We start from the raw sequence: 17,719 nt of genomic DNA on the forward strand, positions 1-17,719 counted from the left end.
GATGAACTCAAGGGGCATTCTGGAGATGAATGCCTTGCCCCCTACTAAACAACACTAATATCAGGGCTAGCCCGCGACGCCACAATATATAAAGCTTTAAATATTCTTAAAATATTCACATGTTGATGTACAGAAAAAAATATATCAGCAGCTAAACTACATAACTACATACTACATAACTACGCTAACACAGTGAAGCCTTTCCAAAAACACACTTTAATCTAAAGTACATTAAAGTGATTATATCTACATTGTTAATACTTTAATGGTGACCATACGTATTTCTGAACGTAAATTGCTAATCCCAGTTAGCATAAGTGCTTTTACAGTTTTGCTTCTCACAAAAAGAAAAAAAATTACAAAAATATTGTAAATTTTGCTTTGCCATTTAGACTAAAATTTAAGACAAACAATTACAAAGAAAGACCAAGTACATATAATTTTACATGAAATTCTTAAGTAACTAGACTGTACTAGATTATTCTTTTAGAAAGTACTTAATTTCTTTTAGAAATGAACTTAATTATATTTACAAAGTGAAAAAATCATTTTTTACAGTGTTGAGGCCTCATGGACCCTAACCCTCCTGTAACCTAATCACACCCCCTGTGATTGGGAACAGTGATGTTCAGTGTGACTGGCAACAGTGGATTTGTTTACACAGTTTTAATGGGACGTGAGAATTTTCATCCTAGAGGAATGAGTGGGGAACAGAAATTTGTGCACCTTTCTTACGACACAATGGTACAAACACCATTGCGATCACCTGGGATACCATATCAAGGGACTACTTGAAATTTGGTTAACACCAGGTGCCCTGTGCCTCCCCTGGGTATGTCATTATCTCATTCTATGTATTCTCTCATACTTGTGTAACCTTATGGAGGGTGCACAGTTCTGGAAACCAGGTATAAGGAACCACCTCACAGTTTGTACAATAGAAGTATAGCAGGGAATGACTGGTACTGGGTCGCCCTTTATCTGGACCTGAGCTGCAAACAAGCACCAAGCTCAGTAAACATAACTCTGTCTCAACATCCTGATTCATGTGACTCTTTCCTCTGCAAAGAAAAAAAATCACAATGCCACCAGTAAATCACAAGTAATCACCTGAAATACCTTCCCTAGTAACCACATGTAAGAATGTGGTATACTTCACAACCATTCCATATTTCCTTGAGGAAATGCACTATTCTAGTTATTCACAATTGCTGCATCACTGATATGCTATTACCGACAATCTATGGAGTCATTATTTCATGTAAAAAAAATTACCACTCAAAATTAGTGTATCTGAAGCAGTGGGGAACCTCTACGCCCTCTCAGAGGGCCTAAAATATTCTTAAAATATAAATATATACAATAATTTATCCAGTTTAATTTTATCTACTTACAGTTTGACAATCGACATCTAAACAATTACAAAAATATAAGCAAATAAATTATTCACCCATGTCTATTTAATCTGTGTTGGAAGGTGAGGGGTTAAGTGGAAGCCTGTGAGCCTGTGTCTCCCCCTATCAGGACTGTGATGCCCGCTGTTCGTTTACAGAGGGCCTGGCAGTTATAATTCAGCGCAATACCAGTTTTAAATGACAGCAAAATTGACCAATCATATCTTCCCTCTTAGTGGGCAGGCTTAACTGTATGATAATTTCCGCCCGTTGTGGCAACGCTAGCTGACATTAGCACACCACCGCTAGCTAGTTTCGATTCAGTCCTTTGATGCCCTTGTGCGCGTTGTTTACATATTCCACTCCCGAGGAACACGGAGCTGTGAACCTCATTTTGTTGGAACCTTATTTTTCTGTACTAGATAACTTCTTAAGCAAAACAAGATTCCAACAGAATAAGGTTCACATCTCCGTGTTGGGAGCGGAATATGAAAATTTATTTTATTTAAGAAGTTATCTAGTACAGATATTATTGTTTATTGCGTTTCTAAAGCTGTACTGTCGTCTCAATGGGGGGAGCAGGTATAATGGTCACGGTTCGCTACTGATCTCAAGTATCTCCCAATAAAATTCAATTTTATCAAAAAAAGTTCAGAATAATCCTCTGAAGACAATTCTAGTCACCTTTTTCAAACTTTAGCACATTTTTCTTCTGAGCCATGTAAAAGTACTCTTGTAATGGAGTGATCGAGCTCATACAGCCTGTTGGCAGAATCCTTAGAATTCAAGATGGTTTTGAAGTAGCTCTGCATGAAGCTACAGAAAATGGAATCAAGAAGTTAATCATGAAGCCTCAATGTCTGCAAATTCCTATGATGCAGCAAGAACTCCTTCTTTTGTCTGGTGCACAATCGCTACAACCAGATCTGTGGGGTCATTTTTCCACTGACAACTAAAAATTGGTGAAAGTATAAATACCCATCTAGGAGTTGTAGGTTGTCATACATCATGAACTTTACGTACTACAACTTGTTTTGTTTTCTTATGATGAACCTTTCAAAAACTATTGTAAAAAAAAAAATCTGTGGGGCCTTTACGACTGCCACTTGCGTCAGTTTTAACGTAATTTGTAGACGGTGCCTAACACAGCATTACATTCAAAATAACATGTTGTCTACAATTTAAAATAAATATATTCCTGACGTAAGCAAAGTTGTAGGCGTTTGGTTTGTTTGCCAGAATGAAGAATTTGCACTTTTGCTGCTACTGTCTTAAAGTTACGAAGAAAGAATTCCGAATATGCGAACGTGAAACCAACTTTACCGCTGAGGAAAGTTGCGAAACGGTACAAATCGTGTGAAGAGTTCCTTTACGCAAACGATTCATTTTAAAATAAGGAATCGAGTCGCTGTTGCGAAGTACGTGTTTGATATACAATACACTATCTGACGCTGTATTTTCCTTTCTGCCTGTTGTAGTACGTAGCAGACAGTAATCCATTACTTCGTAATTTGTTTAACCAATTGTGGCGGTAGATTTGCTAACGCGGTCGGTACAAACATTCAATGTTTTGTCCTGACGGTATACCCAGTAGAATAGCTGGTGAGACACAGAGACTCCGTGTGCCGTTTAGCCTCATAACGCGGTTCATGTGTGACATTGTTTCAAGCGAGTGCACCAAATGAGATGCGATGTAAGTACCGCAGCACCTGTCGTTTGAACGGAGGCTTTTCCGATGTGTGCAGCCTGCATGTAGCATGTGTGTGCAGGGCTTGTGGAGTTGGTACGTCACACGTCGTTAAATGTTAAACTGCGACTAAGTGACTGTAACATGCAGGACGGACCGGTTATTTTTTTACAGTCCAGTAAGTATTACGTAGTGGCAGTGAGAGGTGCAGCACAACATTCCCATTTGTCGGAGGTAGCAGCGATATAAAGCACCATTTTCTTTTGTCGGGGGTAGGCTGGTAGCACGGTCATTTGAGTTTTTCACATTATTGCACGGAAAAGGAAAAAAAAACTTTAGACATGGTTCATGAATGGATACCAGTTGTAGTTGCTGTCGCTTGTGGTGCAAGTGTTAGTGTATTACTACTCAAATGGACGCGTCACCGGAAAGCGCAGAAGAAAATACTGAACGCCAGAGCTAGAAGAGCTGCGTCTCTCCAACAGGCGGAACACGCCGTGCACGAGTTTAAAAAAACGGTAATCACGGTATATGCACTGCGTTCTTCAAATACATACATACAGTGTAATATATAATGTGTGTGATAGAGAGAGAGAGACAGAGTGAGTGTGCAAGTTCATATTCTTTCGTGTAGACAATGTAATACAAGGTTCTTTTAAGGGCCCGATTAATAAATGTATCTTTTGGCAGAACCCCGGGGTAGATTTGACTTCCATCGTGACCCTTCCCTTAGCTGAGCTCACGAGGCAAATACAAGCTGGAACTCTGCTGCCCGCCGCTGTGCTCCACGCCTACATAGAAAAGGTGCGTTGCGGTTCTTAATCACGTAATCGTTATGTCGACTGACTTAACCTAAATACTTATGTAACGTTTTCTGTAGGAAACGTTTTGTTGGCAAGGCACGTTTATTTAATAAACAAGACAAGTATTTTACGAGTTGAAAGTAATTACCAATTTAGGTACTTGACAAATAAAATTAGTAATCAGTCATAAAGAAAGAAAATTTGATTAATTAAAAGTCACACCGAAATACATATTTAACTAATAACTGAATAAATTGCAAATAAACTTAAAACGTGGTGGGGGGGATAAAAGAGAACCCATTCTGTAACAGGACCTGTAGTCTGCATAAAATACATGTTCTGATTTTACTTATAACTGATGACTTCTCATTACTGTGTTAATGATAGGAATGTGGACAAAGGGATCTATAACCAACCTGACTTTGAGGGTTACATTTCAGCATACATTTGAGTTTTTATGTACATTTATTTCAGCCTTATTTTAAGTTTGTTTATGCATTATTTAAGTATTGGTTTTAGATTGTTGCTCCATTATTTTACTATTGGCTTGTAGGTGTAATAGAATGGAAAGTTATACTTACCATAACAGTTGAATAAAGAGATTGTTACATGTAACTGACATACCATGAAATCACAAGCTCTGTCATCTAGTTGAAATGTAAATGAAGCATGTATATGCAAAACAGGATCTTAATATGGATCAATTACAAAATCCCAGACTGTTATGTAACAGTGAATAATATGACCTCCGCAATTAGCATATTGTAGTCAAAGCAATATTTACAAGAACCTGCACAATCATATCTGCTGGTATTGTTATAAGCAAAACAATGATGATATTTAACAGAACTTCAGTCAGGTTGTCAATTTGTTCTGTACTTTTTACTACAAATAAATTCCCAAACAATTCTCAGGCAAAAAAAATGACTTGATGGCAGTTTTTCTCTCAAACTGACTTGAGTAATAATTACAAGATGTAAAAATAGGGTTTTTTTTATAATATGCTAAGGGTGTTTTACTTTTTAAGACCCAGAACTACTTGCTCAGCAAATTCTGTACATTTAGTGAAATGGGGGTGATCCAGAGAAGGTCTTGTTTACAGGCTCTGGAGGTGAACCAGAAGCTTAACTGTGGCACTGATGTTCTCATCGAGAGTCTGGAGCAGCTGGCAGACATTGAAACCCACAAGAACCAGAACTGCCTTCTGTACGGGGTTCCTGTCAGCCTCAAGGAGAACATTGGATACAAGGTATAGAGGGCAGGGTTAAGGTAGTGTTAGGGTGAGGCTTAGGGTTAATACTAGGAGTAGTATTAGGGTTAGGGTAGTTGTAGGGTAGTTTAAGGGTTAGTGCAGTGTTACGGTAGCGTTAGTGTTGGTGAATTGTTTGCATGTTATTGTTTTTTTGGCATTGCTTTGCAACACTTTGCATTTGAAATGAAAGAGTTCATGAGGGTAAAGTGCAGAGTGCTAGATTTAGATCAGAGGTTTGGAAGATCTTGTAGGAATCACAGCTTGTTTTATGCAGAAGTAAAAATATTTAAAATACTTTTGTTATGTTTTAGTATTTGGTGTTTGGTTTTTTGTTTTTTTTCTAAAAACAAGACAAGAATGTTAGCTGCTTTTGTGTGTGTATACGTGTGTGTGTGTGCGCACGCGTATGCGTGTGTGTGTGCGCACAGGGCCATGACTCTTCTTGTGGAGTGTTGTGTAAGCTGGATGACCCTGCATTAATGGACAGTGTGGTGGTCACAGTCCTGAAGAGACAAGGGGCGATCCCCTTCATCAAAACCAATGTCCCACAGGGCCTTCTGAAGTGAGAACCCAGCTTCACCTTGTAATACACTGATTTTCCAAAGAATACTATGATACTAAAATCTAGTGGTTTCTGTGAATTGCAGTTATGAATGTAGCAACCCAATCTATGGGATGACTGTGAACCCCCATAATCTTCAGAAGACAAGTGGTGGTTCTTCAGGGGGAGAGGGTGCTCTGATTGGAGGAGGAGGCTCCATCCTGGGTCTGGGAACCGACATTGCTGGAAGCATTCGTATCCCAGCATCCTTCTGTGGCATCTGTGGGTTTAAGCCCACATTCAACAGAATAAGGTGTTCATGCTGCAAAAATATCAAGGGCAGGAATAAAGTTGTCTGTAAAACTGAATACCTGTATTTCAATAACTTTAACATAAAATGATGGTGTCCACAGTTATCTTTTTGACTTTTTTCCTCTACAGTTTACGTGGAATAAGTTCTTGTGCTAAAGGCATAAAATCAGGTGGAGTACAACACCAGCAGTTTATGATGGCATGCTACAAGTTTACAGAGTAAACAGGACTGGCTGTAAATTTTCAATTGTCTCATTTAAAATGCTTCTGAAAGACTAAAAAACAAGTAAATATTTGCTTTACAGTGGTGTCTTCTATTGGGCCCATGGCCAGAGATGTGGAGAGTCTGGCTCTGTGTATGAGGGCACTGCTCAGCGCAGACATGTTCAGTCTGGACCCAACAGTCCCCCCATTACCATTCAACCAGCAGGTACTGCACTCTGTGTGTTTCAGGACTACACACTGGATGGTTTGTGGTGTCTCGCATCACTCCTTAATGTATTGAACAGGTATATGACAGCTCAGAACGCTTGAGGATTGGTTACTATGACAACGATGGGTACCTTCAGCCAACTCCAAGCATGTCCAGAGCCCTGCAAGAAACTAAGAACCTTCTGGAACAAGCAGGTCATACGGTATGCTGATCATGCTCAGCTATGTGTTGTAACAAACTGCTAGAAAATTATTGTTACTTTACTGAGGAAGGGGTGGACTTTGGCTAGTTGTTTATACCTTGGACAGATAGAAACGCAAACTTGTATAGCATGCATAAAGTATGTTTTTACGTCCTGGTTAATCACAAACACTACTATAGGACACCACTGTAGAACACTCTACTATAGAACACTATTGTAGGACACTACTATAGAAGACTTTACTATATGACCCTACTGTAGAACACTACTATAGGACACTCTGCAGTACCAATCTAATCAGTCTTATTTATTCTGGCGTAGTCAGTTTACAATTGCAGATGTTTTGTTCAGATGGCACCTTGAGTCAATTATTTTGTATCTCTATCCCTCTATCTGTCTGTCTGTCTTTCTACCTATATTCTACCTCTATTCTCTATCACTCCATGGAATTCCAGCTGGTTCCATTCCAGCTCCCAAGACTGTTCATGGCCATTCATGAATATGCCATAAAAGGTATTCTTGCTGACGGAGGTACCACTATTCTTAGCTACTTGTAAGTTACATTTGTACATCCTTCACTTTATTAGTAATTAGACATAAGTTTTTAATGTGAGTCATGAGCAGAATCCCTCTAATCACAGCTGTCATTGTATTTTAGAAAGGGAGGACCTGTTGACCCATGTCTACGACCCCAGACAGTCTCCTATAGTCTTCCTCGCTTTGTTAAGAAGATTCTTTCTATTGTCCTTAGACCCATTGTGAGTGAAGTCTACTAATATTGTTTATGTACAATAAAAATAGTTTATATGCGGTGCAATCTGACATCACTGGCACATTTCATGAAAAGCAGTTCAACCCAGAACCTATGAATAAATGAGTCTACAATACCCTAAATGAATGGAGTCAATGGCAATACAGTGTAAGAATACAGAGTATCTAGAATGAATAAACTAACAAACATGCATATGTTTCCTCCTTTAGTACCCACGTGTGGCTTCAGCTCTGAATGCAATTTGTGGGCTTGAGTAAGTCCAAAAGTACTAAAGTGCAAAACGTACATTGCTAATTATTCATAAGTGTTTTATATGATTCAGCTGTGTATGTTTAACTAGGCATCACTCTTGTGTGCAGGCTTGAGTTCTGTTTTAAAAATTCCTGTTGCATGTGATGCTGAAATGCTGTTATCTATTTTATTATGTAAAGAGTCTTATGCACTGCTGTGTGTTTTATAGCTCTGTGGCTGACATATGGGAACAACACAAAGACATTGAGGTAGCAGTGTGAGTTTGATTTGAGTTCTTGTTTGTTGCTTCACTGTGAAATCCAGGGCTGTGCAGTGTTGTTTGTGTTTGTGTAGGACTACATCAGTGAGGTGGCAGCAGAGTGGAGGAGGCTGGAGTTGGATGTGTTACTCTGCCCTATGCTGGGACCTGCCTACAACTTCTACTACTGTGGAAAACTCACCAGTACTACACCACTCTAATGCACCCACCAGTACTACACCACTCTAATGCACCCACCAGTACTACACCACTCTAATGCACCCACCAGTACTACACCACTCTAATGCACCCACCAGTACTACACCACTCTAATGCACCCACCAGTACTACACCACTCTAATGCACCCACCAGTACTACACCACTCTAATGCACCCACCAGTACTACACCACTCTAATGCACCCACCAGTACTACACCACTCTAATGCACCCACCAGTACTACACCACTCTAATGCACCCACCAGTACTACACCACTCTAATGCACTCACCAGTCCTACACCACTCTAATGCCTAATGCATCCACCAGTACTACACCACTCTAATGCACCCACCAGTACTACACCACTCTAATGCACCCACCAGTACTACACCACTCTAATGCACTCACCAGTACTACACCACTCTAATGCACTCACCAGTACTACACCACTCTAATGCACCCACCAGTACTACACCACTCTAATGCACCCACCAGTACTACACCACTCTAATGCACCCACCAGTACTACACCACTCTAATGCACCCACCAGTACTACACCACTCTAATGCACCCACCAGTACTACACCACTCTAATGCACCCACCAGTACTACACCACTCTAATGCACCCACCAGTACTACACCACTCTAATGCACCCACCAGTACTACACCACTCTAATGCACCCACCAGTACTACACCACTCTAATGCACCCACCAGTACTACACCACTCTAATGCACCCACCAGTACTACACCACTCTAATGCACCCACCAGTACTACACCACTCTAATGCACCCATCAGTACTACACCACTCTAATGCACCCACCAGTACTACACCACTCTACTGCACTTCATACTTTTAGTGATGGTTTAATTTGCTCTGACAGTGGAGATATCTCAGTCTACTGGCAATCTACCCATTTCGCATGGAAATATGAAATGTTCAGTATCTGTTAATTGTTTGTATTTCAGTTTTGCAGTATATGCTATCATTTTTTTACTAATGACATTATAATTGAATAGCTACTTATAATTAAAATTTCTCTGTCAGAATTAACACTGCTCCCTGACTGTCAGGCCTCATTACAGCATTGTTTGCTGTGTGTGTCTGGTTTGTGTAGATGCCCTCAGTTACACCGGGGTATTCAATGTGCTCAACTTCCCTGCGGGGGTGGTTCCCGTCACCACGGTCACTGCTGAGGACGAAGCCTTGTTGACTCGGTACAGAGGGTACTTTGGGGACATCTGGGACAAGTTCTTCCTCAAGGTCAATGTGCACTACCCTGAGTTTGGAATGTTTGCAGGCTGGTGAGAATAAGGTTAGGGATAGGATTAGGTTCAGGGTCAGGGTCAAAGTTAGGACCTTAAACCCTATCCCCAGAGCAGCACCTTAAACAGAGCGTCTTCCATTTTCACTTGTGTCACTCTCATCCTGCATGTGCCCCCAGGAACCAGATCTCCAGGTGATCTCCAGTGGTCCTGTTTGAAATAACTGAGTGACTGAGTGAATCAGTGAATCCTGTTTAACATTCTGTTTAAGTATTCTGTTTAGATATTGATAACCCCTTACCTGGATAAATTCATAAAATACCTAATATTGGTTTCTGACCTGTATTTATACCTGTATCAGTCAAATTTGCATTACCATAATTAGACTCTGTTGTCTGTGTTCTCTGCTAAGGTCTATGTATATTGTGTAATTGATAGTGGATATATGTATTTAATTGATTATTTTATATATTTAATTTCAGAGTTGTATAATCCAGGTTCAGAAAGTAAAAGTCCTCACCAGGATTTTGCTCAGGCTTCCTGGATTGTGTTGATTCCACTTATTTTACCTGGATTGCACTAATTAGAAAATCTAGCAAGCTTGAGCAAAATCCTGGTGAGGGCTTTTACTTTCTGAACCTGGATTATACAACTCTGTTTAATTTGGATTATAGATGTTGCAATTTACTGTGTTTTTAGTATTAGTCTTGCTTAGTTGCCATGGAACTACAGGTGTACATTAGAAATCTGGTGTGTTTAGTGTTGGTCATGTTAGGATTTGTGTGTTTAGTGTTAGTCATGTTAGGGTTTGTCTGAATCCCAGTATGAAGCATTTCCACTCATCTGGGTTTTATGGGACTTTGCACATTGTCCCTGACAAAATAAACATACATAAACATAAATTGTGTTTTGGCACAAATCCAAACAGTATTGGGAACGTGGAAATATGAAATGTCCAGTATCTGTGAATCATTAGTCTTGCATTAGGGGCAGTCATGGCCTGGTGGTTAGGGAACTGGCCTTGTGACCGGAGGGTCGTGGGTTCGATTCCCAGACCTGAGGCCATGACTGAGGTGCCCTTGAGCAAGGCACCTAACCCCAACTGCTCCCCGGGCGCTGGGCTAGCCCACCGCTCTGGGCACGTGTGATCCACGGCCCCCTAGTAATCACTAGTGTGTGTATGTGTGTGTTCTGACTGCACAGATGGGTTAAAAGCGGAGGACAAATTTCGATTGGGGTGTAAAAATCACAATTGACAAAATATGGCACATTTACATTTTTTTTTTCATTATGTGTTACTCATTAATATATTGTCCATATTGTTTATTGTATGTGGTTTTGCAGTAACAGGAAGTATAATTTGCAGCCAAGAAAATGCTGAATTGTGCCACATGGAGGCAGCATTTGTACATGTATAGAGGGCGGCAGTGTTGTAATGGGACAGGCTAGTACATGGGTTAAAGTTCTCCGTCACTACGACGGATTTCCGTCATTTGATTTTTTTGGGGAAAAAAATCCGTCAAATCATAATAAACAACACACGCGCGTGCTATCTGTTTTGTGGCCGAATATGATTCTCACTGGCGTTCATCAGCGCTGGATGGATGACGGCGGTGTCATTTGATCGACTTGCGGTTCATTCCGCCTTCAGATTTGCGGATGTTACGTAGAAAAGTTTTTACCCCCCTCCTGCCTGGTGTGATCGTAGCGCGCGACTCTGTACACCTGCGCGAACGGCGGAGGCTACTTGCTGCGTCACATTCTTTTTGCAGTGTAGTCCGAAGTAATATGTGGTAGTATAAAGAAACACCGCTCAAAGTGCTGGAATTTAGGCTAAAGTACTTTAAAATGCTTGAAAATGTAACTACTTCGTTTCACAACAAATATCTGTCTGACTGAACAGTTATTACGTTAACAAATACAAGCCTCTTGTAATTCCAGGACGAAACATGAGAGAACGTGAAGTCGTTAAGATTGGGCGTTTTGAAAATAAACCACCATTAAATAATGTGATAAAAAGCGAATTATTTCTAATCATTTCGAGTATATGTATAAATATTTAACTTAATTAAATTTAACGTTGAGAACGCGTTGAAATGGACCTTAAAAGTGACGTACAAGTGCTTTAATTTCACCTTATAAATGTGTATGAACCCGGCAAACATGACTTGGTTCACTGCGCTGAAGCGCTGTGCGTGCGAAGTTACAAAATTCGAGAGGTGCACGACTGCGAGGCTCTCGCGCACGGGTGGAGCCACCGCGATTACGTCATTTTCGGCGTGCGGACCCTCGCGCTGCTCACGCCACTCGTGCTGCGTCAAGTATAAAGGCTTAAACCAGGCTTAACATGGATGGTGTTGTTCTGTTTGTATTTAAAAGCTCTATCCAGTGGTGTTAATTATTTTGTAACATACCTACTTAAAGCAGGTAACCTTACAGCTTATGTTTTTGCGATTGGTGAATCTGATAAAAACAAGAGCTTCATACCTCTCACCAGGATTCACTAAATTTGACTTGATCTTTAAATAATTTTCTGGAAGAGGACCCCCAGATAATGTGTTTATTGTGTAGAATTAGGCAAAAGAGGCCGTGTCCCAACTACACCACATTTTCAGTAATTGCTGGCATTGTCTTTTGCCAGGAAAAATTTTTCAGTCAAATGAAAATTTCTTGCTTTAACCCATGGGCTAGTACACCAAGAATACAACAAACATGGTACCACTCATACTTTGTGACTCAAGTCTTTGATCAGCAGTAAGTATTAGCCATGGATTTGTATGGTAATATGTTTCTAACCATGAGTGTGTCTGTCTGTATGCCTGTGTGTATGTGTGTCTTTGCGTGTGTGTGTGTGTGTGTGTGTGTTTGCAGGCGGTACAGGGCAGTGTGGGTTTGCCCGTTGCAGTGCAGTGTGTGTCTCTACCTTGGCAGGATGAGCAGTGTCTGCGCTTAATGAGAGAAGTGGAACTCTGTGCAAAGAGAATAAATGCACACTAACCAACACACTTATACCACACACTCATCTACACTACAACACACACTAACCAACACACCTATACCACACATTGAATTTTTGTTTTTAATTATTGTTTGATTTTTTTTTACTTTTGATTGAAGAGTTCTAGCAATACACGGAATGTGAATGCTAGTGGTAATACTTGGCTAATGGTAATTCAGACCATATTTGTGTGGGTTAGGGTTAATTTAATTAATTTGAATTTTTTGAGCTTGCACCAATCCACTTTGGTCAAAAGAACACAGCATACAACATCTTGCACAAGTAGAATTATACAACAATATTCAGTATTCTTATTTAACCATATAACTGTATTCATATAGTCCAGTAAAATGAACTCATATAGAATGGAACTATTAACAAGGTATACAGTGTAACATTTACAGTTGTTATTTTAATATGAAAATGTTTGCTAAATAAAGGACTGAACACAAACTACTGCTGTTCTATTATACATAATACATACATACATATTTGACATACATAAATACATAAATAATATAGTATGTATGAAAACAAATAACAGGTAGGCCCTGGATGATACATGATAGCCCAAAGTTTTTCTTTTCAGAAAAGCTTAGTAGATGTACAGCAAAAACAAGAATTCTGAGTTCGGTATTGGAGGGCGTCAGGTATGGACATGTTTGGTCATAGTTATAGAGATTGAAGGTAAACTTAATTGAGTGGTTTACAGAGAGTAATCTCTAAAGTGGTTTACAGGGTAAACTTAATCCAGGTGGGGTTTGTAACCAGTGTCAGAATTCCCTACAAGGAAAATGTCTTTCTGAACATAAGACCTGTTGCAAGGCCTTCATTCTAACTCTGCTCGCCTAGTAACAGCTTTCCTGTTCACGTCTCATTTTATTTCATGTGACCTTGTGACCCTACCTTTGCCTGCACTTCCCTTTTTACCATCTGAAGATTAAAGGCAAGTACACACACACACACACACACACATATATATATATATATATATATATATATATATATATATATATATATATATATATATATATATATATATTAGATGAGTGAGAGATTAGTAAAGACACTATATCCTAAATGGATATTTTTAAAGATTATTTCATAAATATTTATTTTAAAGCACAGCATAAAAATTATATTGGGGGATGGTGCTCTGTCACTGGGGTCTGTCCTCTCTCCCCTTATTGCAACCTGATTCAGTCCCCCAGGGGGCTGTGGATTCTGTGCGCAATTGTCTGATGCTTCTTGCCGGTGTATGATCGGTCGTGTAAGACATGTACCTGTGTTAAAATTGTAAAGCAACTTTGGGTATGTTGAAAGGTGCTGGACAAGTCGAATTATTCATTCATTCGTCATAGTGTCTCGATGTTTAAGAGCATTTGGGCTGAAAGTCCACCCTGCAGTGACCAATTATCTCTGCGGAAATAATCAAAAAGCCAAACTCATCTTTGAGATGAGCTGAGGAGCATGTGTGGACAGAAAAGTGGTCCAGAGTTAATTGTAGTAATGAAAGAAAGTTTAAGTGCATTTGTAATGTACTTAAATGTAATGTATATTGTAATATAGATATACATATCAATATTTTTGCTTGCACCTCTGGATGGATGCAATCTGCATTTCGTTGCTTACTCAAAGTGTGTAAAGAAGTCAGTGAAAGGTGGAGGAGGAGGAGGTGTTGTGGTTCGGGGGATGTTTTTGGCAGCGGGAGTTGGACATCTCATACAGCTACATGGCAGAGTGAATGTAAGTGTGGATCAGAACCTTCAACAACACGTTCCTTCCTCACGTTCATCACTCAATCAGCAATTTTCATGCAGGACAAATTCCCCTGTTACACAGCCAAATGCTTAAAGCAGTTCCTTGAAACTAAAAACAGTGAAATGACCAGCTCAGAGTCCTGATCTAAACCCAATAGAAAACCTCTGGAAAGAAGAAGAGTGAACCAAAATCACACCAGAGCAGTGTGAGACAAAGAGTGGACCAAAATCACATCAGAGCAGTGTGAGACGAAGAGTGAACCAAAATCACATCAGAGCAGTGTGAGACGAAGAGTGAACCAAAATCACACCAGAGCAGAGTGAAACAAAGAGTGAACCAAAATCACACCAGAGCAGAGTGAAACAAAGAGTGGACCAAAATCACACCAGAGCAGAGTGAAACAAAGTGGACCAAAATCACACCAGAGCAGAGTGACACTAGTGATGTCCTGCAGCTGCAGAAGTCATTCAAAGGCCTGCACACCAACTACTGATTACTGACTGTTGTAACCTTCAGAAAACATAGTATTAATCACGTTTTTTGCTAAATAAAGTTATGTTCATATACTTTGGTTATTTTATAAAACACTGTTCTAGTGGCATGGTGTACCCTTTACAAAGAATCCTTCAAATGTACATTATTTATGAAAAAAATCAGGTGTTCATACAGTAATTTAGAGTCCGGTGTGCTGGTCAATATTCCGGCGATGGCGCCCTCTGGCGGTCATGGGCATTCTTGACACTTCCAAAGGTGCGTGTGTGTGTGTGTGTGTGTGTGTGTGTGTGTGTGTGTGTGTGTGTGTGTGTGTGTGTGTGTGTGTGTGTGAGAGAGAGAGAGAGAGAGAGAGAGAGAGAGAGCGAGCTAGATGACCCTGCATTAATGGACAGTGTGGTGGTCACAGTCCAAGGGGCGATCCCCTTCATCAAAACCAATGTCCCACAGGGCCTTCTGAAGTGAGAACCCAGCTTCACTTTGTAATACACTCTGATTTTCTGCAGAATACTACAAAACTAAAATCTAGTGGTTTCTGTGAATTGCAGTTATGAATGTAGCAACCCAATCTATGGGATGACTGTGAACCCCCATAATCTTCAGAAGACAAGTGGTGGTCTCTATGCATACTTACTAAACAATACCACAAATGATAACAGATTATTCCACAGGTTTAAGCCTACATTGAACAGAATAAGGTGTTCATGCTACAAAAATATCAAGGGCAGGAATAAAGTTGTCTAAAAAATGGAATACCTGTTCTTGTGCTAAAGGCATAAAATCAGGTGAAGTACTACACCAACAGTTTACATTTACGGCAGACGCCCTTATCCAGAGCGACTTACATTTTTATCTCATTTTTTAAACAATTAAGCAATTAAGGGTTAAGGGCCTTGCTCAGTCAAGGGCACCTCAGTCATGGCCTCAGGTCTGGGAATTGAACCCACAACCCTCCAGTCACAAGACCAGTTCCCTAACCACCAGGCCATGACTGCACATGTCATGCTACCAGTTTACAGAGTAAACAGGACTGGCTGTAAATTTTAAATTGTCTCAGTTAAAATGCTTCTGAAAGACTAAAAAAAAAAGATTTGTTTTACAGTGGTGTCTTCTATTGGGCCCATGGCCAGATATGTGGAGAGTCTGGCTTTGTGTATGAGGGCACTGCTCAGCATGGACATGTTCAGTCTGGACCCAACAGTCTCCCCATTACCGTTCAACCAGCAAGTACTGTGCAGCCCACTTCTGTAGGTCTTATGAATCAGAGAAGTGATAGATGAGGATTTTGGAGTGATGCAGGGAAACATTTAACTAATAGAGAACTGACACATGGTGATGTTTTACCAGTAGAGGAGTGATACATGGTGATCTATAACCAGTAGAGGAGTGATACATGGTGATCTATAACCAGTAGAGGAGTGATACATGGTGATCTATAACCAGTAAGGGAGTTATACATGGAGGCGTTTAACCAGTAAAGGAGTGATCTATGGGGAAGTTTAAGCAGTAGTGTGATACATGGGTAAGTTTTACCAGTGTAGGAGTGATATATGGGGATGTTTGCAGCTAGTCTGGTGGAACATGAGTGTAATGTTTTCCTCCACACAGTGTTCCTGCCCTAGCAGACTAAAGAAACATGTCTACTCACATGCCAGGCAGGATCAGGCAGTTATGATGAGTGTAAAGGTTCTGTGAATTCACAATTCTCTGATCCAGGATTGGGCTGCTTTCAGAATCTTATACAGCAAGATGAACAGCACCCTCTGGGCACCACTCTCATTTCTGCTCACGCTGGTGTTTACTCTGCCACTTCCACTCCACACCCCTGCCTGCTCATCATTTATACTCTGCTGCTAGGATAGGAGTTTTCGTTCTTTTCCCCACAGTTCGCCAAACCCCCACAGGTACACTGGGTTACACTGGAGAGATAAATGCTCTGCAAATGCGCTTTAACACAGACAGTAAAGAAATGCAGACAGTGCGTGTGAGGATTAGCACCAAGTCCCAGAGAGACAGAGGCAGACTGTGCAGATAGAGCCTCTCTCATCCACTCAGGAAGGGTGGAGAAGGATTTAGCATTCGAATGTCAGTAATTCTTGGAATTCTGTAACACCATGCCAATAATCAAAGTCATGCAGTACTGTGAAAATGTTTTTTGGTGCAGTTAGCAGACAGAAGAGTGGAGGTACTGCCAGATAAGGAAGGAGTAGTTCAGACTACTGTGGATATGTGGGGCATTTTATTCAAAACATTTTCATGTCCAACTGAACAGAACAGAAGAATCTGATCTGACTCTGCCCAGTGTACCCAAGATCTGATCTGTGATGTCATTCCTGAGTTAGGATTAGGGTTTGGGTTAAATGAGACATAGATTAAAAATGTCTTGATTCTGACCAGCAAAAATGTTCTCTGGCATACTTACGTCCTCTGTTAACACCCTCTTAGCCAAGCTACAACGTACATTATAGTACATCTAACCCACCAAAAACCTCCAAAACACACACACACACACATACACACACAACCCCCACCCCCTGTATAGAGCCACTGAAGGCTTTAGCGGTGTGGTAAAGGGAAGCTGTCTCTGGGGAACCTGAGCCCATTGATGAAGTGACAGCCACTAGCTGAATATGATCCTAATCCTGTTCTCAGCATTCTTCAGCCCTGCTGACATCACACATCCTCCACATATTCACCTAGCTGTCAACTGACAAAATCCCTTTAAAATCATCCAACCATTATAAACATACAGACCAAAACCCTGATAAACATCAAAGAGGTATTGGAGACCTCAGCATCTTAACACCACACACACATACCAATATTTGCACTGCTATAATTATTGAAGGTATTTCAGCTAGAATAATTGTAAATAGCTTTTAATCATTTTTATATTATAAAACCATGGATTAAGCCTGGTCTTGGACAAAATAAAAAATTGCAATTATTTTTAGATTAATTTCAAACTTAATCTAGGTCTGTAAAATCAGACCATAGTTCTTCTATTGCTGTCATGATTTGTGACTTTAGCAGTATTGTATGTATGATAAATAGATAGAAATCAATGCATATCTCATCCAAGGGGTAAGG

At 40.2% G+C, this 17,719-nt stretch overlaps 1 protein-coding gene across 2 annotated transcripts; it reads left to right on the top strand.

The window, feature by feature from the left end:
• Positions 1-2,615: 2,615 nt before the first annotated feature.
• faah (fatty acid amide hydrolase) lies at positions 2,616-12,823 on the top strand. 2 transcript variants are annotated; one of them, XM_077015225.1, is made up of 15 exons: positions 2,616-3,599; positions 3,772-3,885; positions 4,987-5,133; positions 5,565-5,698; positions 5,784-5,990; positions 6,119-6,159; positions 6,295-6,419; positions 6,499-6,624; positions 7,080-7,177; positions 7,283-7,382; positions 7,606-7,649; positions 7,857-7,896; positions 7,982-8,090; positions 9,231-9,428; positions 9,558-10,930. In XM_077015225.1, the coding sequence occupies exons 1-14, from the start codon at positions 3,423-3,425 to the stop codon at positions 9,419-9,421; spliced, it is 1,653 nt and encodes a 550-aa protein (XP_076871340.1). In that variant the 5' UTR covers positions 2,616-3,422; the 3' UTR covers positions 9,422-9,428; positions 9,558-10,930. The 2 variants fall into 2 exon arrangements, with proteins under 2 accessions (XP_076871340.1, XP_076871339.1); XM_077015224.1 differs by lacking the exon at positions 9,558-10,930 and adding an exon at positions 12,250-12,823 and having other exon boundaries at positions 2,618-3,599; positions 9,231-9,376.
• Positions 12,824-17,719: the final 4,896 nt, after the last annotated feature.

The sequence above is a fragment of the Brachyhypopomus gauderio genome, chromosome 8, assembly GCF_052324685.1.
Source record: "Brachyhypopomus gauderio isolate BG-103 chromosome 8, BGAUD_0.2, whole genome shotgun sequence".
Lineage (NCBI taxonomy): Eukaryota > Metazoa > Chordata > Actinopteri > Gymnotiformes > Hypopomidae > Brachyhypopomus > Brachyhypopomus gauderio.

What these genes read in the sequence shown, in the direction of transcription:
- faah (XM_077015224.1), top strand. Translation starts at nt 3,423, where the DNA reads ATGGTTCATGAATGGATACCAGTTGTAGTTGCTGTCGCTTGTGGTGCA. An exon ending in TGCTAAAGGCATAAAATCAG is followed by an intron (nt 6,160 to 6,294) that starts GTGGAGTACAAC and finishes TTTGCTTTACAG; the next exon opens with TGGTGTCTTCTATTGGGCCC. An exon ending in ACCACTATTCTTAGCTACTT is followed by an intron (nt 7,178 to 7,282) that starts GTAAGTTACATT and finishes ATTGTATTTTAG; the next exon opens with AAAGGGAGGACCTGTTGACC.